This window comes from Alosa sapidissima, chromosome 19, assembly GCF_018492685.1.
Source record: "Alosa sapidissima isolate fAloSap1 chromosome 19, fAloSap1.pri, whole genome shotgun sequence".
NCBI classification, from domain to species: Eukaryota; Metazoa; Chordata; class Actinopteri; order Clupeiformes; family Clupeidae; genus Alosa; species Alosa sapidissima.
The window spans coordinates 21,458,611-21,483,369 of record NC_055975.1 but is presented as its reverse complement, the minus strand read 5'-3'; the positions used below and the strand labels follow the sequence as shown (position 1 = coordinate 21,483,369).

The following is a 24,759-nucleotide window of genomic DNA, read 5'->3' as shown; positions in this document are numbered from 1 at the left end:
TGGGTCATCAAGTTATCTGAGAACTGAAATCTTGTGCCCATTTTTTTTGCATGGCACTCCTTTCCCCTTTCTTTCAACCTGAAAATTGTACAAAAAAAAAAAAAAATAGCACACTAACTTTGTACCTTCGGGGGACCAGAGGAGATCTGTTAACTCTTTACAGTAACAGAGATTTTGACACGGGGTGCCCAAAGTTTTGCATGCCACTGCACGGTTACCTCCCTCATGGCCTGTACAGCAAGAGTAAAAGAGCTCTTCACATGTAAAACACAGACCGCACCACTCCTGGAGTGACTTCAACAACACGGCCTTCATTTGCATGGAGAGGCACTCTCACTCTCCCTCTTTCTCTCTATCTCTCACACTATCTAAAGAAGGTAGACTGGCCCTGTCCAAACCTAATGTCAAGGTACTCGAGGTATGTGTGTGGGGGTTTGGATTTTCCGAAGTGCCGAACCCCGTCATTTCTCGGATGTCGCTGAATCACTGCACTCTTTATGCACCCCCCCCCCCCCCAATGGGTCCCGAGTCCCTCGACCTGTCCCTGGCTGCTCCAGGTCTCCTCTGAGGTGAGGTGCTGCTCTCAGGTTATGACTGCATCATTTGCATCACATCCTTTCATGGGGACTGCAGGCTCCCAAACCACTTAAAAGCAAACAACAATGGCAGAATCGCCCTGGCGTCTCATCCGGGCTGGCGAGTCAAGTGCAGCCGGAGGTAGAGCCCCCTACAGCACTTTCAGGTTGCTATTCAAATGGGGAAAACCGCACGCACACCTTTTGTGCTCTACTTACTGGAAGAGGGTGTCATGAATAAAACAGGCATGCTGATGAGGGGAATTGTGATGTAAAAGCACTATCGTCATGTGACGTGTGATATGTGCACACAGTCACACAGAGTGAGCAAGGAGGTTCTTAAGATCATAGGCGGAGATGTGTAGGTGGTAGAGTGGTTGTGCTTGGAGGGGGATTTTTTTTTCTTTCTCTCTCAGGCCTCTGAGCGTCTGGTTTTAACCACCTGGTTATTTTTGAGTACTCTATTTTATGGCGGGTGTTATGTGGCTGTGCGTTTTTGCGGCGGGCGTCCAGTTTCCTGACTGTCCAGATTGACATCATGTGCTGTGTTTAGAGGCTAAACTAGGAAGGTTCCAGAATGTGATATTGACCAACCACCCCCCTGGAAAGACAAGGGAGGACATTCAGCCTTTCCATTGAAGTACAAGTACAAGAACACAAGTGGCTGACATGGCACACAATAGTAACTCATATGATTTAAGCATGATGTAGCCATCATAAAAAAAATGTTTTTCAAAAACAAGTGTGCACTAAGAGAAATTTGTTGAAAGTAGTCAGTTAGTAGTTGGCTATAAAGTCACTGTGTGTTATTGTTCGAAGAGAAGGAACTAATCAACAATGGCTTCAGTTAATTTCATTCAAAATCCACTAGCGGGGGGTGGAGTGTGTGAGTCCTGTGTGACTCGGACTGGGAAGGGGATTTTTGGGTTCTGCCAGCAGCACTGATCCCACCCAAGCCCCCCAACAGGAAATACCAGTGTACTCAGCTGACGGATGTCCGAATAGAGGCTGTGACAGATATTTCCCCACAGTGACAAATCGCCAAGACTCAACCAACCAAGCCGCCGCCGCCACTCCCACCCCCCCCCCCCCCCCCCCCCCCCTCCCCCTCAACAGTATACAACAGAGTAAATTTAGAAATAACATGGCGCCAGACAAGATAGTTTGTTGCTTTTTTTAATTTACGGGAGTGTGGTAGGTACTCTTCACAGATGTAATTTTGGAACATACATTTTTTCCAAAGAAACTTTGTACAGATATACATTAATATTTATAAAAATAAATCTGTTTCTTTACACAAATTTACAACATTTATACACCGTACTCTGAAGTCTGTGGATGAAAATGCTCCTTTTCTTGAGGTGTGACGTGAGAAAATAAAAAATAAAAACCACGACACATCTCTCACTCTGTTGAACTGTGAACTTCACTGGCTTCTCTGTCCCAACACTTACAGGTAGCCTTCTGTTCCTGGGGTCTGCTTCTCTCCCTCTTTCTCTCTCTCTCTCTCTCTCCCCTCTTCTGGGCATCCAGACTCCAGACCACTTCATCAGGCTTGGCCAGCCCAGGCCTGGTGCTGCTCCTTGGCCTTCGCTGTTGACAAGTCCTGGCACCATCTCTCTCACCCCATTTTACAGTCTTTCAGTCTTGCTCACTCAAACATACTGCGTTACTGCGGCCACATACATATGACTGCGTTGCATCCTCTATCCCATCAGCTGGATATCATCAAAGAACTGTAAAGAGAAACAGACAGATTAGGGCTGAGCAGAGAGCTTGGGGGAAAGAATGTGCTGACATTGTATGCAAATTGTCAGCCAAGCTGAGACCAATAACTATGTGCTGTTTGAGAGCTGTGGGGTGGTACACACCTCGTCATCCGACTGGTACTGGTCGTCCTGCTCCTGCTCCTCCTCCCCACTGTCCTCCGACTCACTGTCGGGCAGCGCGCGTAGATGCTGGGCGGTCAGCTCGTACAGCTCCACCTGGATGGCGCCGTTGGGCCGGCCGAAGGTCAGGTGGTATGGCGTGTGGCCGCCGTACGTCTGGCTGTTGACATCGGCCCCTTTGCTGATGAGCAGGTGCACCAGGTCATAGTTCTGAAGGTCCACGGCCAAGTGAAGGGGTGTCCGACCATTACACTGCTCCTGAGCGAGAGGAAGGAACACAGGCCATACGTTAGTGACCACAAGCTTTTACCAAACACCACAGCACAAATACTAATTCTGACATTAAATGTAAAGTTAGTCCAGACTTCTTCATTAGACATGAGATGGTCTACTTATTTAGCTTATTCTGTAATTCTATTTTACTTGTTTGGCTTTTTCATATACTTTTTTTGTTTTTTTTGCTACTGAGCAGCAAAACTAAAAGTAAACTAAGGTGTTATGCAGAATTAATAAATCCTGATGCCTACCTGTGCATTGATATCAGCTCCAAGCTCAACGAGTCTCTCAACCAGCGAAAGGTAACCAAATATGGAAACCTGGTGTAAACAGTTTTGACCTGAAAAAAGCACACACACACAAAAATACACCATCAGATTTGAGAAATGCGTAGGCAGGTGTGAGGAGGCCCCAGGCTGCTTGCAGTAGCAGCAGAAAGGGGACTCCAGACTCCAGAGATGAATCAAAGGCCCAAAGGTGGGGGAGGGGTGGTGGTGGTGGTGGTGGTGGTGGTGGTGGTGGTGGTTCCTTACCACTGTAGTTGAGCGTGGTGAGCATGGCGGAGAGCTGGGAGCTGGTGCAGGCCTGGGTGAGCACGCTGAAGCAGGTGACCGAGCCCTTCCTGCAAGCTATGTGCAGGGCCGTGTTGCCGCTGTCATCCACCAGCTGCGGGTCGCAACCGGCGCGCATCAGGTGGGCCACTACCTCCGGCTGCTCAGTGATCACTGCCAAGTGCAGCGCCGTCTGAGGGAGAGGAGGAAATCGTTCAAATCTCTGTGGAACCTTTGTGCTTCCCCCTTTTAGTTTCATTTTAAACATTATTTTTTTCCACTTGTTTCCCCCTTGTGCATAGTCATGTGTTAAAAAATTTCAGGTGTGAAAAAAAATTACCTGTCTTTGATAGTTCTGTATGTTCAGGAAGGGGTCATTGACTGACAGGTCGATCATCTTCATGGCATGATCTTTGGCTTCATGAATGATTGCCAGATGCAGGAACCTACAAAAATGGAGGGGAGAAAACCCATTAACATCAAAGCTTCCAAAAACCAGTCAGGTGTTAAACGTGTGAAAAGTGTGGACAACTACGAATAGCAGGGGAAGTTCTGTTATTTCCAGTAGTAGTGGTTTGACACATTGGCGTGTTAACGACTAGTCGGATTCCTGGCACGCCGCCCGGGACTTTCCAAGCTTGGGCAGAGTAACAGCGCCGCCCACAATTGACGCCACGCCAAAGTACAGTCCGTCCCGATGTCGACTTTATGTTTACGTAAAATCCATTATGATTGTAATCACTGCGGTCTTGGCTACGTGTGCCGCTGAGCCTTACACTTTTGCACAAGCACCAATAAGTTGTATTCTTCCATTCTAAAATTAGTTAAAGCAGTAGGCGTTGCATGCGGAAATGCTCGTTTTCTGCAAGCGAGCGCAAAGACTGCGGTAGAAAGGCTACCTTTTAATTAACGCTTTGCGCTGCAGTTTTTTGTAGTTTTTTTTTAGTCTTTATGGAATAAATGCTTAAAAATAATATCACACACATACATTAGACCTATAACGTTCTGCTTTTTAAAGAAAATTAACTTTCAACACTTACGTGTCTCCGTCCTCGGTCATTTCTTTCCTCCATGGTTCACAGCAGTCTTCGGCTATCCGGGGAGCTGGTTCGCTATCCAAACGCACTCGCTCTAGTTCGGCAGCTACATCCTCTCTGAGCGAATCCACACCACTATCAAGACGATCGTCGATGTTCTGAAGCCCTTTCCCAAACTTGGAATCTCGACTCTCGGCGTTATAATCCATTTGGTTGTGCCTATATGCCTGGTAAACATCCATTGTGTTGTTGAACCCTGAACGGTTGTCTTGTCACTGTGCTCTTGACTTCTCCGACTTCAGCAGTGTTTTAAAGAATCTGGTGGGCGGAGCTTAACTAGTTCGGGAGGGGGATTTCCAAATGCATTTGACTGATGCCTCAACAGCAGAAGGGAATTTATTCAGGACATACGGGGGGGATTTCTCCCCTGAAACAAGTAAAGAAAATTAAAACTGAAAACCCGCGCTTGGAAAATCAAAAAAGAGGAAAAAGTTGGGTCGTTTTGCACCGCATGTATAAAGCTACGTATAGCCAACATTTCAACATAGGCTACTTACAAGTTGCATTGAGCAACTGCTGAAAGCTTCCTGTATCTAACGTTTTGCAGCTGAAGTTGATGTTAGCAGCTTATTGTGCTTTATATATCCTTTTTTTAACAGCAGCAGTTATTTGCAATAAACTAGTACAACCTCATAACCATTGGCTTTAAGCATGGGCATTTAATAAATCCATAGTTGCAATGCATTTCCTAGTGTGAGTAATAGCCTACACTGCATGACTCACTACACTTCCTACTTGTTGCTGTTATATAGCCTACTTTATGGACAGTAATATAGCCTACTACTGCTTTACTCATATGATACTGCTTTTTTTATGACCCACAAGTGGCTATAATTTGACACTAAACCACAGGTCTAAAAGCAGGTGTACTGGAGTCATTGGCGCTATTATAAGCAGTGTACTAACATCAATTTACTGCTATGCTTTCTAGTGTACCATTAACTGAAATATGAATAATGAGGTGTTGGACAAAAATCTATTTCTCTCTGTCTTGCACAAAGCTGACTTTTTGTGACTGATAAATGTGTTTGGGTTTTTTACCTGCATTATACAACTTACTTGTAGCCTATGTAAAATCATAAATAAAATAAATTAAAGTATCTATATTATTTATTGCACTTATTCCTAAAAACAGGTAATATGCAAATCTAAGGTACTTGATACTTGGTTAATACTGAGAGACTCCAATGCTGTAATACAGGTTTCCCCTCTTGTGTGTCAGTCATTGGACCCATCATCCTCCAGCCAGGCATTTACATGTGAGAAACCCTCTGGGCTTTCTGTTCCCTGGACTCTTTCTGTTTGCACAACTGTTAGCACGCACCCTCTTCGCCTCGCTCTTTCTCAAACAAGCACAGCTTGGCAACAGTAACCAGGCGCTCAGTACACACACAGTGGCCCAGTGCACTTCCTTTCTTTGCCTTGTTACGTCAAGCCGCTTAGTTGTGTCACAGCTTTACTTTTTGGGCTTGACATAATCAAATGTAAATATGGCCATCTGCGTGTGTGCATGATGGGAGAGGTTTTTTTTTTTTAAATGGGCCAGAATCCCCTAGCCTCACTAGAAGCTTCATCTCTAAGTCAAGGGCCTTTCCAGTGTCTGAAAGAGCAAGGGATCTCCCTGATGAACTACGCCTGGGTTTCCTCCTGTAAAGACGTAGGCTAGTGCCAAAATTATAGGTTGTAATAACAAAAAAATCCACCTGGTGCCTTCCGAAACAACTCATATCTAAAAACCAAATCGACATCTTTGACAATATGTGTGAGGAAAGTGTTTTAAGCTATGATGTGAATCTTTTTAATCTGTTTGTTAAAATGTAATAGTATAATACACTTTACTACATAACATTATATTTGACCATACCGTACTACACTACACTACACTATTCGCTGGCATTATAGTTCAGTAAACTTAATGGAGTATTATTATACATGTGGGTAGTTTCTATAAACTTCTGAATGAAGGGGTTTTGGTCTTGGACTTATCAAAACTATTTATCTGTTGCGTCAATCCCTGAGGCTGAGCAAGTACAGTCTGTACATCTGACATTAATCAATTATTTTAAGAATGGGGTGTGAACCATAAAGCACGCCTTTATCATGACATCAAACAGGTTGAATTTCAGACATCAGTAGTGGCACGTAGAATGGCAGTATGCCAGGTGGTGTGTGTTTTTTTTGCGGAATGAACACAGGAAGTGATTCGTGCTTTGATTTTTTTTTTCTTCTGTTAACCGCAGCTCGTGTGACAGGGTGGTCAGACGGCCGGCACATCCTGAGATACACCCAGTCCGGCACATGGAGTACTCCGTCGATGGGAACACATCAAAGGCACGCAAGCTGTGGCCGGGGCTGCACAACACACAAAGATGGACTGACAGGGTAGGACTGAACACAGGAGTGTAACTACTCTGTGTGTGTGTGTGTGTGTGTTTCTGTGAGAGAGAGAGAGAGAGACTGGCTAATATGCATACTGTCAACACTCAGATTTTATATAATGTAAAGAGCGGCGTATTCCTGCAATTCCGACAGGCACTATTCCGGCACTATTCCCAGACACTTTAGTCATTTATTCCCAGCACTACTGCTGAGAGAGTCATGTAAACATGCCAACATTTATTACCAAAATCCAGATTTGCCCAGTTTCACAATCTTACAGTTGCATTGTGTTTCTTAAACAAAAAAAGTCTGACTGATGCACACCGGACAGCCCATAGACATCCCATGTTCCATTCTGAACCCGATGCATAAACTCACTGTCGTGACTCAAATGTTGAAAATGAGGTTGACTGGGAATGGCTAGACGCACCACGTAAGAAAGCACCCCCTGCCCAAACACACTCATATATATACACACACACAACCTGTTGATGTCAGGGAGGGGGAATGGTCAAGGGGCTGAATTGCTGGGATATCCCTATAATTCCAGCAATCCCCATATTTGACCATACAGAAACATAAGCCCTTCCAGTACTATCCTTAGACGGGAGAACTCCCATAATTGTTATTGTCCCATTAGGTGGTTTTCGGGGCAGCTCCAGGAATAATAGGGAAAGCTTATCATGACGCAAGTTAATGCAGTGGACTCTATTTATATAGTTCTTGTCCTGAGATGTGGTCTGTACATGGCTGGACATGTCTGCTCATTGCACTTGCTTACTGTTTTTTTTTTCTTTCACTAACACACAAACAGCCCTGACTCATGCTGACTCAGACTCAAGACAAGCTGGCACCAAGCACACTCTTAACCCCTTTACCTTCGCTTCAGAACCACCACCACGTTCTTTAAAACTGCCACTGGTTTTGGAAATCTGTGTCAATTTAACTGACATGTTTAGACAGAGTATTCCTGTCTTGGTGGACAACTTTGTTATGTTTGGGCCTGATTACACGTTTCCTGACTTCTTTTTTTTCTCTCTCTCTCTTTTCCTTTTCTTTCTGGAAAAGAAAAGAGATCTTTGCGTCTCAAAAGGCAAACCTTTGGTCTGTAAAAAGCCCTCTCATTATGCCACTGTCTCAAAGGCCACACACACACAAAAAGGGTGTGCTCAGGGGGAAGTTAGGTGAATCATCACCTTTGTACACTGGCCATCCAGTCCTGCTGGATTTCCCAAGGCGCCCAGAGTGTGCCAGCTCACCCCTCACCTAGCTCTTTCTGCGCCCTGTGCGTAACTCCGCGTCTTCTTCAGCTCATCTCTGTAAAAGGTGGGGGCAGGGTGGGGAATCCTGCACATGAATCACACCCTCCCTCGTAGTCTCCACAGTCTGTCATAGAGAATGTAAGGAATGTGGTTTCCTTCCAGTTTCACCTGTACATGGTAGCATCCAGTGCAGAATAATGGAAGAGTGCTTCTCCTCAGCACCTCGACTTAAATTCTGTATGTACTTAATCATGAATGCAAAGGGAATAGTAATCATAAAGTGAAGGGAAACATTAAATTATGACCTTTTTTGACCAGAGCACTCAGATTTGTATTTTCCTTTCATTTAAGTAAAATAGCATTTAAGCAATCAAGTAAGTAAGACAACATTCATTACAAACATGCCCTAATAATAATTGAATCTGTAGGGTTCAGGAAATAAAACATGGTAATAGGGTGTTGCATTCCAGGAAGTCCAAAGTCAATAGGCATCACACTGCATAACAAAAATGGACAACGCAAAGCAAAAGCTACTGAAGCAACATAAATGAGGAAACAGTTTAAGTATATATATATTTTTTTTATGGCTTTAATGATAGGACAGTGGAGAGTGCAGGAAGTAAACGGGAGAGAGAGCAGGGGTGGGATCCGGAAAGGACCACGGGGCGGGAATCAAACCCGGGTCGCCGGCATACGGTGCAGGTGCCCCAGCCAGTTGCGCCACGGCTGGGGCCGAGGAAACAGTTTAAACAAGGAAATAACGTATGCAATCAGTTCTCTTTTGTTTCTTAATTGTCACTTGGTACTCTCCAGCCTTGAAATTATTTGTTCTTTCCTTTTCAGATTGCGTTCATTCCGATAAACTGGAGCACTAAAATTCCTAAGTGGCAGAATGTCTGTCAAGGTTTCCCCTGCAATATCCCCTAAACTTTGGCACAATGTGCAAGGTTCACTCTGCTGGGTGGAAAACACAGAATCTCCTGCAGATTGTTACTATGCAACAGCTAACAGGCCCCCTGCATGTGTAGGCATGTGCTATACATGTACATTGACCTCAAATATTTCAGGTGCTTAACTCAGTCTGCCTGGAGTGTTATGTGGGCTGGGTTAGTGACATGGTTGTCTACTCTTGAAGACTTGGGTGTTGCAGCCTTTTTCCTTTTTTTTTGTCAGACATGTCTATACGCCTCTACAAAAACCCTTTTGGTATTTAACACCACAATGAGAAGCATGTGAATTATCGGATTAGTTGTGGTGACAAGCGGAGTTAGTCTTTGGTGGCAATTAAGTTATGATTCTGTTGCAAGTTATGTAATGAAGATGATTTGTCATCTTAAGGTCAGTGTAAACTGCCCTGACAGGTACATTTAAGCATGGTTTCACACAAAGTAGTAGTTTCTGCTGGAACTAATAGGGCCTACTGTCAACTCCCAAAGGCACCAGCTTCCAAGAGGGGCATGTATATACAGTATATATATATATAAACCCTCACATGCCCCTCTTGGAAGCTGGTGCCTTATATATATATAGGGGTGTAAAGGTACACGTAATTGTACCCAACCGTTTAGGTACAGGAGGTTCAATACAGAAGTGTGCAGAATGTGCCAAATGCACTCTTTAACAGTAATCAGCAATAGGCTTTTTTGCTTACGGATCATGTTTTATACCAGCTGAGATCAGTTGCATTGTTTTTTTAATCAGGGCAGCAGTTTTCATATTACATTATATGCTTACATAATTGCAAAAGGGTTACAGATTAGTAAACAGAATGTGCTTTTAGAACATTGGATGAATGGTTGCTGATAATGGGCATCTGTATACTCATGTACTTATGATGAAAACAAGGTCATTTCTAAGTGACTCCAAACTTTGGAACGGTAGAGTGTGTGTTATATATATATATATATATATATACACACACACACACACACACACACACACACAGTCATTTAATTAGAATATCATCAAAAATCACATCTTCCTCTTCACAATACCCCATAGATTTGCTATGGGGTTAAGGTCAGGCGAGTTTGCTGGTCAATTAAGAACAGGGATACCATGGTCCTTAAACCAGGTACTGGTAGCTTTGGCACTGAGCAGGTGCCAAGTCCTGTTGGAAAATGAAATCTGGATCTCCATAAAGTTGGTCAGCAGCAGAAAGCATGAAGTGCTCTAAAATGTCCTGGTAGACGGCTGCGTTGACCCTGGACCTCAGAAAACACAGTGGACCAACACCAGCAGATGACATGACACCCCAAACCATCACTGACTGTGGAAACTTTACACTGGACTTCAAGCAACGTGGATTCTGTGCCTTCCTCTCTACAAACTTTACTTTCATCAGAGAACATAACTTTGGACCACTCAGCAGCAGTCAAGTCCTTTTTGTCTTTAGCCCAGGCGAGACGCTTCTGACGATGTGTCTTGTTCAAGAGTGGCTTGACACAAGGAATGCGATAGCTGAAACCCATGTCTTGCATACGTCTGTGCGTGGTGGTTCTTGAAGCACTGACTCCAGCTGCAGTCCACTCTTTGTGAATCTCCCCCACATTTTTGAATGGGTTTTGTTTCACAATCCTCTCCAGGGTGCGGTTATCCCTATTGCTTGTACACTTTTTTCTACCACATCTTTTCCTTCCCTTCGCCTCTCTATTAATGTGCTTGGACACAGAGCTCTGTGAGCCTCTTTAGCAATGACCTTCTGTGTCTTGCCCTCCTTGTGCAAGGTGTCAATGGTCATCTTTTGGACAACTGTCAAGTCAGCAGTCTTCCCCATGATTGTGTAGCCTACAGAACTATACTGAGAGACCATTTAAAGGCCTTTGCAGGTGTTTTGAGTTAATTAGCTGATTAGAGTGTGGCACCAGGTGTCTTTAATATTGAACCTTTTCACAATATTCTAATTTTATGAGATACTGAATTTGGGATTTTCATTAGTTGTCAGTTATAATCATTGAAATGAAAAGAAATAAACACTTGAAATATACCAGTGTGTGTGGAATGAATGTATACATCATACAAATTTCACTTTTTGAATGGAATTACTGAAATAAATCAACTTTTTCATGATATTCTAATTATATGACCAGCACCTGAATATGCATTTACCCAGGACACTTGCCCACATTTGCCCACCACCTCCAGTGGTGAAGGGATGAACCCTCTGTCTTTCCACACCAAAGGAACATGTCTATTTGTACTATGGAGTTGTAGGTTGCTACATTTGGATTTTATACATATGTAATTGCAGAACCTGAAAACTGTGCAAAATTAGAAAATCGGCTGAACACATCAGCATATTTGAGACAAAAACAATATTGGCAATCAATGTAGTTTGCATACAGACAAGGTGAAATATTGGGTTGTTTTGGAGGTCACTCAGATAACAACGAATCTCATTGAAGAATAGTGAGATATATGCAGTCTAATATTACTTTTGGATAAAGCCAATACCTGTTCTGAGAGCTTCTCAGTTTGATTTTTAAAATATAATTTTACCTAATCCAATATTCTTCTCCAAGTGTGTCATTTAAGACAAAGTGTTATGTTATGGAGAGGCCATTGAAGCCCAGTTGGGATAAAAAAAAAAAAGAATAGACCCACAACAGCACAACAGTAGCCAAATAATTTCTGTATTCTTTGCCTGACAAAGAATGTACTTTCCCCTCTCACAATTCTGTCACCCATTTTCAGAATGAGGTGTGAAAAGTACTGTAAAAGTTTCTCAGGAAAAAAGAACACTTTGACCTCAATGTTAGATAATTAGCATTGAATCTACATACAGTACTGCACCACAAAGGCCTAGCCTATACACCTTTATGCCTACATGTTGGTTATACAGACATAAGTGTATAGTGATAAGAGAAAAATTCCCATGTACACTAAAGGCTGGTTTTAAAACGACTTGAAATTAGTCATCAATCATGTGCCCGCTGAAGAGTCCAACTGGGATCGGAATTTCCCACTGGAGCGCAGGCCATCTTCGATGCATCTAGCTAATTGACATGTCGCCCGCTAGTGGCCAAGACAAATAAAGCAGTTAAGTCTAGTCACCAGTAGATGGCGATAAAATGTCAAGGGTAGCGTATATTTCGAACTGAGTGAATGTTGATGCCTGTAGGCTGCCTCAACAACAGTTAGGCCTAATCACTATTGTCTCCAAGTTAAAATACCTAAATAATACAAGGTTGCAATGTATCCTTTGAAGAAATCATGGACTTTTGAGACCATTCATTTGATTACTCAATCATATAAATAGATAGCCCCCCCCCCCCCAATACATTGTTGTTTGAGATATATAGCTTATTAACATAAAAGTGAAACAATGAAACAATGATGGGAGCAGTGTGGTTTCATTGTGGTAACTTTTGTTAAACTTGCAGTTAGAGGGCGATATAAAAGGTCACACCAGAAAATTAAGAAGCAACGTAATGACCTCGTAGAAATGGGTAAGGTTATGGAGTATCCTCAGAAGTCCAGGCCGTGGGCGTCACTGCTAATTAAGAACGATTAAAAATTAATTATGAAACAACCTGCCGGTCTCGATGCTGCCAGATCACGGAGACTACAGCCGGAGCTGGAGCTGTCCGCATCCCGTGGTGCTGAAAGATCTCAGTGAAGCCAAGCGTGGGTCCAGCACCGCACTTAATCATCATATAATGCTCAATCATCCCCGGCCTCCAACGGCGATTAAATAAATACCCAGTGCATCAGCAACAAGACTAATTGCCAGCCGTTGTAAACGATTACAGTGAATTCCTACATCTGCGTTGCCGCCTCGCCACATGGCGCGGGGCGAGTTGCCAGTTTTGAGCTGAGACTTTGAGACAGTTGAAAAATGGCAGATCAATGAAGAGGTCTGTGGGACTTTTCGGAGGGGCCGTGCACATAGAAAAAGGACATTCCGCTTCAGCAATCATAATCCTCCAGTCAATTTGGCTTATGTGGTGAAGGTCAAGGACACAAATTAGGCTAAATGTGCGGACACAATAATCTTGCCTTGGCTGCCGCTAATTACAAGACTAAATTGTAAAAAATAAAAGGAACTGTGTGGTATTATTAGATTTTATTGATTTGTAGGCTATAAAATGTTCCTATACATGTTATATTCTGTCTGCCCTTATGTCAAATTAAATTATTGATGCTGGATTTAAGTTTAGACCTACATTATGAGTTGACTATCATCCATTGATTTCTGTTTAAAATTAGATGCAGCCTATATCGCTGTTGATCGCTGTCAGTGGGCTGCTTTCAAGCGATTCGTTGAATTTCCCACGGAGGCTTGACATTAATGTTTCTTAATTCTCAAGGTAGTTACCCTTTTTTCCGGAAAGCGTCCCCCCACCCCTACTCTCACGCCCATTTGTTCTGATTAATGGGCCGGGACGCCCCTCTCTAACCGCTAACCTCAGCCGAGCATAATGTGGTCCTGGGAGGTCGGCCGTATCGCCTCCTCCCCCTCCACCAAAATGAAAAGACATTAGACACTCCGATCCCTTATCACTGCTCCCAGCTTCGGGATGAAGAGAGAGGGAGAGCGAGAGTGTGTGTGTGTGAGTCCCGTTCCCGCTGGCAGGTTATTGGCGAATTGGACGGCCCCCAACACTGTCCTGTCATTGCCCTGAGCATCGCTGCCCCTTCTGCCGGGAGATAGCGTGATGCCCTCGACTGGGAAAGGGAGGGGGAGATCTTCCCATCGTTAATGCCACAAAGCCAGTGAATGCAGGAGGGATGCTTCGGGTTCCCCGGCTCGGTGAAAACCGCTTGGCAATTTACATTGTTGCGACCGATAGCATCTTTCTTATCTGAGGCCAATACATGAGCACAGATGTGATTGCGAGAGTAATAAAAGATCTTGCCGTTCCGCAAGATAACGTTTCGAGCATCTGTCCGCAATAAAACAAACATCACACCCCTAATGACTATAATAAAACGTCTATTTACAAAATGTTCTGCTTAGATAGATTTATATCTTTGAATATTAAAACCTAAATTAAGTGAGTTCACCTCAGTATAAGCCTTGGATTCCATTTAAACGCGTCATTAGGCCTATCTTACTTTGCCCACGTCTTTGGTCTCTAAATAAGATTTAGGATGCAGCAATTGCTGCCACGCAACGGACATGCCCTGAGAATGATTGAATGTTGTGCTCAGCGATGCTGTGAAACTAATTAAACGGCTTAATTACAGGGTAAACACAAGTTCGTCAGATTGTATCCTAGATACATATATCAGGTAACAGGTAAAGTGCATTGAATGGATTTATTAATGGGCTCCTTGCTGGCTCACCCCCAGTGCCAAATCATGCGGCGTGCCAATGGAACACGGAGCCAAAAAAAAATCCTGCATGTTAATAGTCTTTTTCTGTTTGCAACAACAGGAAGCGTTTAAACCGGAATTCAGAGAAAGGTTAACGAGCGCGCACCGGAGTGCATAGGCTCGCTTTCATTAATGGCCTGTGTGGACGCGCTGCCTGTGCGCTTCTACTCATTAGGAGACATTTCTTTATTAAATATAGGAGGCATTTGGTTTAAACAATTTATTTGGACACAGCCACATGCCGTTTTATTTATTCGCTGACACGGTGCGAAGTTTTTTTTTCTTAAGGCGCGCTTATATTAATGCGCTGAACTGGTCTAATGAGCTGCAGTAATTCATTATTTCATTTAACGTCTAAAGTAATTATACCTTTGCATTCGTATCATTGAATATGCATAAAGGTGACAATGTTATAGTTTTGTCAATTATCATATGATTAGGCTACAGTTTGAACATCTGAAGTTATATCTCAATCAGCTACAAAATAATTACAATTATGCAGTAATTTAGACATTATCCTAAATTGAGGTGCAAGGTGCTATTTCTCTTTAGAAGGATCTGTAATATAGGCCTACAGTTTAATCAAACAAATTAACAAATTGGTTTAATGCCATTACCAAAACCGCGTCTGTTATTGTGATATGATTTAATATGAAACACACATCACTTAGATTTAACAAGCATTCATGACACTAAAAGGCGGTGAAGGAAAAGTATAGCCTCTAATCCACCGAGCGCCGACAATAATGATACGGATGTGAGAAAATGCAATCTGGTGTCCATTAGGAATCAATCTGTAACTGGATATCCTCATTAATGCCACGGACCCTCCCTCTTTAGTATCGCCACTGATTGGGCAGTGCGTTGACACTGACGGTGACTTCACAAAAGCAGAATGCGACCTCGAAGATAAAAAACAAGCCATGCGTATCGACGTGACAGTGCTCTCCTCCACTGGCTGCTCCTGCTTGCACCTGTTCTGTAGTAAGTGACAGTTTCTCGTCTTGCGGTTTCTGACAGTTGTCTTTGAAGGACGCACAAGGCGAGGAGGATGCCGCGAGGATTTCTGGTGAAAAGGAGTAAACGGGGCTCTCCAGCATCTTACAGAGCGCGCCAAGAGGCCAGCGAGGAACCCAAAGCGCATCTCCCGGTGCCGACCCCAGATGGAGAGACAACCGTCTTGGTTACGCACTCAAGTGAGCCGCAAACTGATCTCCAAGAAACATGGACAAGCGTTCCGACAGAAACCGAGGAAGCCCAACTGCCCGAAAGTCCAAGAAATGTAGGACTTCTGATGCACATCACAGACCTGTCACCGCAAAACAGAAGCGATGCGGAGCCCAGCGGGTCGCCCGGTCGGGCTGATGCTGCTTACAGTCCGGTTAAACCCGTCAGCACGGAGCTCAAGGAGTCGTTTTTTGACAGATGCCTGAGCTCACCGGCCACAGCGGAGTCGTTCCCTTTGAGTACACCTGTGTCATCCATCGAACGGCTGCTCATGACCCACGGGGAGATGAAATTCGACTCACCAGTTCAGCTGTACTCCTCATTCCATCAGAGTCTAAAACGCACCAGTGCTGACACCGAGCGCAAAAGCAAGCCACCGGCAAAGAAGCCCAAAGTTATGAGGAAGCTCAACTTCGAGGACGAGGTGACAACCTCGCCGGTGCTAGGACTAAAAATTAAGAAAGAGGGTCCAGAATGTAAACCCACATCATCCTCCGCTGGAAGAAAGAAACCGTTAGGCGAGTTCATCTGTCAACTCTGCAAAGAGGAGTATCCAGACCCGTTCTCACTCGCACAGCACAAATGTTCAAGGATCGTGCGCATCGAGTACCGCTGCCCAGAGTGCGACAAAGTTTTCAGCTGTCCCGCCAACTTGGCCTCGCATCGTAGGTGGCACAAGCCTCGCATCGTGAACAGTGGCGAGTCTCAAGGCGGCAAAAAGTCATCTATGGAGGGTCGGGTACTGGAAAAACTCTCTGCGGAAGGAAAAGAAAACGCCAGCAAGCAGCGGGTGAACAATCAGCACCACATCTCGTTGGATAGCTCTCAGTGCCACCGACCAACTGACAGCGCGCACGGGCAAGATATGCGCATAGCAGTGCCGGAGAGTCCACCATCGCTGCAACCGCAATACATGTCACCTGAGAAATGCTTCGACCTGCACATAAGAACCAGCGAGAGTGACAGCTTGTTGCACTGCGCTGATCCAGCGAACCCCACGGCTGCTTCGTGCCTGCCGTCCCCCGGTTGCGGAGAGGAGGTGTACGAGTGTTGCTACTGCGGCAAGAAGTTCCGAAGACAAGCATACCTCAGGAAGCACCTGGCGGCTCACGAGACAATCAAGCCGTCACCGTACAGCCAATTCCTGAATGAACAGATCACTTTCCCTTGTCACCTGTGCGGGGCTCATTTCCCCTCTTTGGAGATCCGGGACAAACACAGACTGTGGCACGCCGTGAGGGAGGACCTGTTCATGAACCCCGTAAAGAGCGCGAGTGCGCTGGTTAGACCGGACCTCACGCACGGCGAGCAGCAGATCTTCTCGTGTAAGCACTGTCCGTCCACGTTTTTCAGCTCCCCCGGACTGACGAGGCATATCAACAAGTCTCACCCTACAGAGAGTAGACAGGTCATGCTCCTGCAAATGGCTGTGAGGCCCGGCTGCTAAGCAGAAGCAGAGAAGGAGAGGGTGACATCCAAATCTACAAAAGACAATTCATGGACACGGAAAAAATCAATTTAAGTCAATCATGCAACATTGTAAATTGAACGTTTTATATCACAGCAACATAATGACGAGCGTTACGGCTTTGTTTTACTCGACTCTTGTTCATGACATTATGATTTTGTACCGGTACCATAATCATCCGTCAAGTAATCATGTCAAATGTAGTGTATACTGGACACTTTACTCTGAAAACAAGTTTCTGTGCAAATATCCTTAAGGGGTTTGGAAAAGTAAACCCCAAGAGGTAGGCTAATATAATCAAGAAACTGTTCACAACCCAATTAAGTTTGTTACACGTAATAATTACAAGAAGACTATTCTCCACTTAAACGTAGTTCCTATGGAAATTCAATTTGTTGTTAGCCTAGTTGTTATTTCTAAATAATCTATAAAGACGTATTTTCATATGCATTATTGTGAATGTGCAAAGCGGTGATAGTGACAAAAATGTACCATCATCCATATGATTATTAGCCAAGAAATGCCTATAAATTATCTTGGTCTCAATGTAACAAACGTATACTTGCTATATATTTATATTTTCATATGTACAAGAAATGATTGCATTGCCAACTATTGTGATAAACTGCAACATACAGTCAATAAAACGTGGGACGCACAACATATAAAGTGATCCTCATCGACATTGAACTATTTCACTTCAAGTAATCACCGTGGGAATGTTTGAAAATTAACCTGTAAATAAATTACACTGTGTCGTGCATAAACCTGTTCATATTTAGCCCAATACGAATTCGATTTTTAAGACAAATTACTCCAGGCAAATAGTCTTCAAAATAAGAAAGCAGACAAAACTACACAAATTAAAGTCTGTGATATGAACACCTTTATTTTCATGTTCAATTGCACATCCGTGTCTCCGTCTTTCATAACCATTACTGTATAGATACTACAAGTATGACAATATTACAGACTGGCGTATGTGCGTGTGTGCGTGCGTGCGTGGTTTGTGTTGTGAAGCTGTTATGTCAACACATGCAGTTAGTACTGGTGTCATGCAGCCTTTGGTCAGTAGTAACGTACATCATAACCTTCAAAGGCATTTCTGTTTCGCCCTCAGTTTTACAACAGGCACCGGTCTCAGTCACTCGTGCAAGGGGTAGGGACGCAGGTCGCGCTCCAGCACAGTGAGGTCTCAATTGGGCCTCTGTCAAGTCCTAAAATTTCGCATAGTTCGTTGTCTGACAAAAACAATGCTTTGAATAAACATACTGATTGACCTAATGTAAGCCTGACCTATTCAGTGAGAGACAACAAAGCAAAAACGGAGTATGACTTGCATGGAGTTGACTTCAAACATGCCAGTAGCGGTCACTGCTGTTATAAGAGTAGCCTATCATAATAACAGCATCACCCTGATATCGTCTTTAACGCAATCCCTTTCATCTCCGTCAAAACAACTATAACTCCGCGAAGACATAGGCTGAGCATCAAAACAATCCTAAGTTCATTATTATAACAAAAATGCGAATGAATATAGTGTTGGCTGAACACGTACTGTAATTTGGCGACAGGGCGTAATTGTTCTCAGGTAAAAAAAAAAAAGGCTATACTATCTTAGCGTTGACCCCCTACACTTTCCCTGCCTGGCCAATCACATTGTGGAGAAAAAGGTTAGGCTGCGTTGTGGCTATGTTAAGTCTGTTGTAGCAGTTGTATGTAAAAACTCTTTGGCCAATCTGTCATTCAGGCATCACTAAATGGAGCAGTGCTCCTCATTTTAACGATGGCATTTTCAGACTATTAACTACACTCATGGTGCCGCCGATAATGCGACCTAAACCAGCAGACAGGGAAAGTGTAGAGGGTAACTTCAGCGACAGAGAGCGTTGCAGCAAGACCAGACAATCGCTGCCACTGAGCGCTTAAAATCGCCCTAAAAATCATCACCCCTCAGATGTTCTGAACGGCTCCGTGTTAGTTTCTGTTCATTTTTGGCTGATTTAAATATTGGTAACTATATACACAGACCAGATACTGTTCATACACTATACACATACATTAAATATGTATATATTCATATTTATAATATATACACGTGTTCTGTTACTGGTGAAAAGTGGTGTTGTGGTTGAAATAGATTATGTAGTAACAATGTTTCAGTAACATTCTAAATCAGGTGAAAACTGATTTAACAATCTTGACCATAACCATATGTGAACAGTAGTGAAAACAATTCAAAATATTAGCTCCACAACTAGTGTGGAAAAGAAATAACAAAACATGAAAACATAAATGTAACAGGAGGAAGTGCTTTCTTTTCTCATTCACAAACATAACTCTGGGCATAACAATTTTCTCCAGCCAAATTTAAAGGAAGGCTCTACTGCCCAATATTGGCCAGCATCTCTGCAAACTGTAAACAAAGCAGGCTTCAATTATACAGTACAAATACATACATATATATGTATAAGTATACACATGAGTGGATTTCTAGCATGTTCCATGGTGGATACAACAGTAACCATAGAAGAAACTTGTTTCATATAATATTATTTTTTGCCATTTCTTTTGACCTTTACTGGCATCATGGCTAACTGCACTGAGTACTTCTCTTATTCGCATCAGGAATTACAGCAGAGGCTCAAAGAATCAAGAGTTCTGAAAGCAAACAGGCAAAGTGACCGAGGGAATGGCATGAATGTCACCTCGCTTTCCTTCCCTTTTTCCTCCCCTCTGCACGTGAACACCTCCGTGCTCAAAGGCCCCGATCGTCATTTCAAGGGTTTCCTCTTGTTGGTCTTTTCTCCTCTTCAATGGTTCTACAGCTCAGTGCTGCAGTACTCTGTGTCCTTAAAGAGTTTAAAAGTTGTTTTTATTTATGCATGTTTGTTTACTTGTTTATTTTGTACTTTTTTTGCATGGGGCACAAGCAGAGTCTAGGCACTGTCCTCCCACATTCCCCCTCGTTCATAGTCCTCCAGTGCAGCAGTATCCGTGGCATGGGCATACACGTGTGTGTGTGTGTGTGTGTGTGTGTGTGTGTGAAGGTAGCAGCAGAAAGCTTTCATAGGCTTTCTACCAAGGGGCACAGCTGTGGCATGGTGCACAGGTCCAAGCTCTACAAAGATCACAGGCAAGTAGGTGTTTGGTATGGTGGTGGTGGTGGGGGGGGGGGGGGGGGGGTCGGAAGGCCAGAAGGCCAGGATGCCCAAACCCCAAAAGAAAAGATGAAGAGGAGAAACAAACTGATGTCCTGCTGTCAGATGACCGCCGTGCGAGAGGAGAGGCGTGATGTGACGTGGGCAGTGGCCAGATCCAGATGAGCGTGTGGCGGCGGGTGGGTGGGTGGGTCCAGTGGGGGTCGGGGTCGGTGTCGGGTCAAGTCTTATTGGCCGAGCCGGAGGAGCGGCGCAGCTTCATGGACATGCGGCTCTTGCTAGTACGAGGGGACATTGGCGAGGCTGAGTCGCTCCCGTCTCCCCCCACTGCCACCGCCCCCATTGCTGCTGGGCTTTCGGCCGACGGAGTCTCGTGGCATGAGCCTGGGGGGAGGAGATGGGTGGGGTGGGAGAAAAGAACAGTAAGACACCCCCCGTGCACACACACACACACACACACACACACACACACACACACACACACACGCACACGCACACGCACACGCACACAAGCATTTATACCATAGACAAAGACATTCACACAAACAAAACATGTCCTCACAAGCAGCATCATCAACATGAGACATGAGCCTACTGGTGAAAGACTGTGGCTGGCTGAGAGACCACTGACTAGTCGTCAGGGAGGAGTTAGAACACTACTGATCGTTCTACGGGAGCCAGAAGGGACCAATAGTCAGTCTCTACGCAGACAGCCTGCACATGCATTTAGTGCTGGTGGTGACCAGAGGGTAAGATTAATGCTCGTTGTAAAGGGCATAAAAGAGTCATGGTTTTGGAAAGAGAGAGAATAGGACTGAGACGGATGAGGCCTCTAGCGATCCGTTTCATCCTGGACTAGAACTGTGGCTCGGTGTGAATTTCACTCTGAAAACTCCCTTAAAAAGGAGGTTGTTTTGCTCATCAGCTGAAACACTTGTATCCGTAACAACGTGACATTTTGTTCCAATTAGACTCTGGAGGCCAAATGATTGCACCCATCCTCAGCTGGGTGCATCACATGGGTGATAATTGAAGTTTATTCATTTTTGTTCCAAAAATTGAAAGAAATTGACTGCTTGAAGTGTCCTTAGGGGATGGGCCCGTGGTTTACAGTATCATTATTCTGGGTGAATTTCACACAGTTTAACAAGACAAGAATACAAATCTAAATAAATAAATTAAATAAATAAATGAAAACTTCATAACACAGGATGCCATCACTAATCAACACAGAGAGACACGACACCTAATCCATCTGAGAGATGGAGATCACAGGTCGGGGAGACGAGAGGAGAACATCATTCCAACAGAGGGGAAAAAGAAATAAAAAAAAGAAAAAAAGAAAAGAACTAAACTAGAAGATGGACAGAGATGAAGCAGACCAATAATGGGAGAGGAGAGAAAGAGAAAGAGAGAGAGAGAGAAGAGGAAAAAGAAAGAAGAAAGAACTTTGCCGTTGGCTGAGTTTGGAGCATACCATTCACAGCTAGCGTGAAACACCTTCCTTTTCAAGCCTTTGCCCTTTACCTTGATGAGACCAATGTTTTCTAGTGGAGGTTTGGGGAGGAGGAGAAACACCACAGCATTTCTCTCTTTGGGTGGTGGAGGGGGGAGAGGGGGGAGGGGTAACAACAGATAGAGGAGAGAGAGGAGAGGAAACAAGGAGAGAGAGAAGAGGAAACAAGGAGAGAGAGGAGAGGAGAAGGCAAGAGAGGAGAGGAGAAGGCAAGAGAAGAGAGGAGAGGAGAAGGCAAGAGAGGAGAGGAAAAGGCAAGAGAAGAGAGGAGAGGAGAAGGCAAGAGAGGAGGGGAACGAGAAGAAAAGAGAATAAAAAAGGACAGGAATATAGAAAAGAGAGCAGAGACGGAAAGGAGGAAGCAAAGAGTGGCACAGATAAGAGAAGAGAAAACGGGAGGATAAAGGAGAGGAGATGAGTAGAGGGGGGGATAGAGAAGAGGAGAGGAGATGAGTAGAGGGGGGGATAGAGAAGAGGAGAGGAGATGAGTAGAGGGGGGGATAGAGAAGAGAAGGAGGAAGAGTTGGGGAGGGGAGAGGAGGTATGAGGTGGAGTAAGATAGGGGTAAGATGAAAGACAAAGAAAGGGGGAAGTAAGGAATGTTGGGAGGAGGAGGAGAAGAAGGAGGAGGAGGAGAGCATGATGGGGGGACAGGAGCCAGGGAGAACAGGAATGCAAAGAAAAACGGATGAGAGGAGGGAAGGAAAAACAGGGAGAGAGAAAAAGAGATAAAAAGATAAAGAGGCGTGAGCAGTGAACAAGCCGAGAGGGAGACAACAGCTGGTGCATAGAGAAGAGAAAACACACACAAGAGAAAAAGCAGGACCAAGTCAATCAAAACACACACACACACACACACACACACACACACACACACACACGCGCAAATGCCACATATACAAACAAACTGTTCACATCTTCCTTTGTAAGAGTAAACTCTGGACACACACATAAACACACAGACAGACACAGCAAGTGTGACCTTACTTACTGGTATCTAGCCTGTCTGTTTCTCTTTGTTGATTAGCTACAGACACCAAGGGAAGATCCCTTGTCAGAGGTGCATTAATGTTTTGCCAAACCTCACCTGCGGCTGCTGGCACCGTCACCAAACAAGAGGCAGGTGTGCCAGTACTGCATACTTAACATTATCACCACACAATCACCCAGACTGGGCCTTGCTTTTACGCACAGGTAAACTCGAAACAGGCCGAGTCGGGATTCGAGGGATCGGATCTGTGCAACTTCCCCCCCCAACCAGCAGATGGATGGTCATCATGACACAGAACAAAGATGTGCACACATGACAAGGCAGAGGAGGCAGTACAACGTAGGTCATGCCGGAAGGGGTGGTGTGTGTTGAGCGAGGACGCAAACATAACAAGCAGAGTGACTGGGTGGATGTGTGTGTGCGCGAGTGTGCACACAACATTCAGTTGCATTCAGTTGCACTGAGGTTAGTGGAAATGTGTGTGTGAGTGTGCACGTGTTAGCCAGGTTGCATGCAGTAGATGAGTTAATGAAGGATGCAGACTTCTCCTGGACCAGAGATGGAGGGGAAGAGAAAGGCAGAATGTCGTCAGTGGAGGAGAGGGGAGGGAAAGAGAAAGGGAGAAAGAGTCTAAAAGAGAAAGAGAGAGATAAGAGAGAGCTCATAACCTTGTTACAAGCACAAGATAAGAGGAGGACTAGGAGAGGTAGCCTCAGTTCTTACGGCCGTTTCCAGGGTTATCTTACCTTTAGATATACACAAGTGATAGATTATGATCTAAAGGGGGGAAACATAAGATAAAGAAAAACACAAACAAACAAAAACAAACAAAAAGTGAAATGAAATCAAATGGAAAACAGAAGAAAAAAAAAACAGAAAAAAAAATGTATCACTTGGTATGTTAGAAGGAGCAGAAAATTCATAGGGGACTGGTGTTAACAAAAGAGAAGAACTCAATCAACGAAAGATCGTTTGAGACTGAAAAACAGCCCCACTTGCATATACACTCATTGCAGCGGCTGGTGTTTTTCAATCCCAAATCAAATGATTTATTTTCTTCCACCAACTGATTGAACAATAAATAAAATGAGATATAGAAAACACTGACTTTCAGTGTTTTACCAAACAAATGAGTGTAATCTTTATGCAGTAAATAAATGATGTCTTTGCTCATTTCTCTCAGAGCTTCATTTGAACTATTTCTGAGAGGAATGTATTTTGAGACAGGAAATGACAATGTTGCAGTATTAAGGAATAAGAACATTTTAGCATTAACAGTCCTGTCCACATCTCCTGTGTGTGTGTGTGTGTGTGTGTGTGTGTGTGTGTGTGTGTGTGTGTGTGTGTGTGTGTGTGTGATTACAAAAAAGAAAAGATGGAGCTGAAGTAAAGCAGTAGGTCTCAATATACCTATATGTTTCTGTGTGTGCGTGTGTGTGTGTGAGAGTGTGTGTGTGTGTGCAGCCATCGGACTAGTGAAAACCAGAGCACTTCACACCTTTCCACCCAGCATATGTGAGAAACCTGCCTCTGTCTCTACAGATGGGCAAACAGGGAGAGGGTATTAGTGTGTGTGGGTGAGAAAGAGTGAGAAAAAGACTGAAAGAAAGAAAGACTGAGAGAAAGAGAGAAAGAATGTGTGTGTGTGTGTGTGTGTGCTTGAGGAAGTGAGAGGGAGAGAGTGTGTTAAAATATACGGTGCGGTAGTAATGCTGGTGATGGAAATGACACAGTCTGGACACGAGAGAGTGGTGTGTGTGAGGATGGCCTCTTGGTGTGTGTGTGTGTGTGTGTGTGTGTGTTGCCCATGCTGACCATGAGGAAGCGTCCAAACCTCATGTTCACTTCCATGTTTCCAGTGAAACTGAAGGCACAAAGTGTCACGTGTGCAGAAGCTGCCGCCCCCAGGAATGATTGATGGGTGCCAAGGCTTGCTGAATGGTTAAAGGTGATGGGAGGGGGAGGGTCAAGCGATTGGCCGGCTTACCTGCTTCGGAGGAGAGGTGGTGGTTAGGAGCGGGGCAGAAAACACGGGCTGCATAGTCCTCA

At 44.3% G+C, this 24,759-nt stretch overlaps 3 protein-coding genes across 3 annotated transcripts in view; 1 reads left to right on the top strand and 2 right to left on the bottom strand.

The window, feature by feature from the left end:
- Nucleotides 1-1,735: 1,735 nt before the first annotated feature.
- On the bottom strand, nucleotides 1,736-4,624 carry nfkbiab (nuclear factor of kappa light polypeptide gene enhancer in B-cells inhibitor, alpha b). Its single transcript, XM_042072129.1, has 6 exons — nucleotides 4,332-4,624; nucleotides 3,632-3,737; nucleotides 3,274-3,484; nucleotides 2,992-3,080; nucleotides 2,447-2,722; nucleotides 1,736-2,311 (listed from the first exon to the last, which is right to left on the bottom strand). Exons 1-6 carry the CDS (start codon nucleotides 4,568-4,570, stop codon nucleotides 2,282-2,284), a joined length of 951 nt encoding a protein of 316 aa, XP_041928063.1. The 5' UTR covers nucleotides 4,571-4,624; the 3' UTR covers nucleotides 1,736-2,281.
- Nucleotides 4,625-15,036: 10,412 nt separating this feature from the next.
- Nucleotides 15,037-17,737, top strand: LOC121693000 (insulinoma-associated protein 2). The gene has a single exon (XM_042072123.1). The coding sequence runs from the start codon at nucleotides 15,399-15,401 to the stop codon at nucleotides 17,019-17,021; it is 1,623 nt and encodes a 540-aa protein (XP_041928057.1). The 5' UTR covers nucleotides 15,037-15,398; the 3' UTR covers nucleotides 17,022-17,737.
- Nucleotides 17,738-17,905: 168 nt separating this feature from the next.
- Nucleotides 17,906-24,759, bottom strand: part of ralgapa1 (Ral GTPase activating protein catalytic subunit alpha 1) — an 80,985-nt gene continuing 74,131 nt past the window's right edge. The window contains 2 exon segments of the mRNA XM_042072112.1: nucleotides 17,906-20,587; nucleotides 24,698-24,759. The exon segment at nucleotides 24,698-24,759 is cut by the window's right edge and continues 63 nt beyond it. Of these exon segments, the coding sequence (XP_041928046.1) occupies nucleotides 20,424-20,587; nucleotides 24,698-24,759 (226 nt within the window). The 3' untranslated portion in view covers nucleotides 17,906-20,423.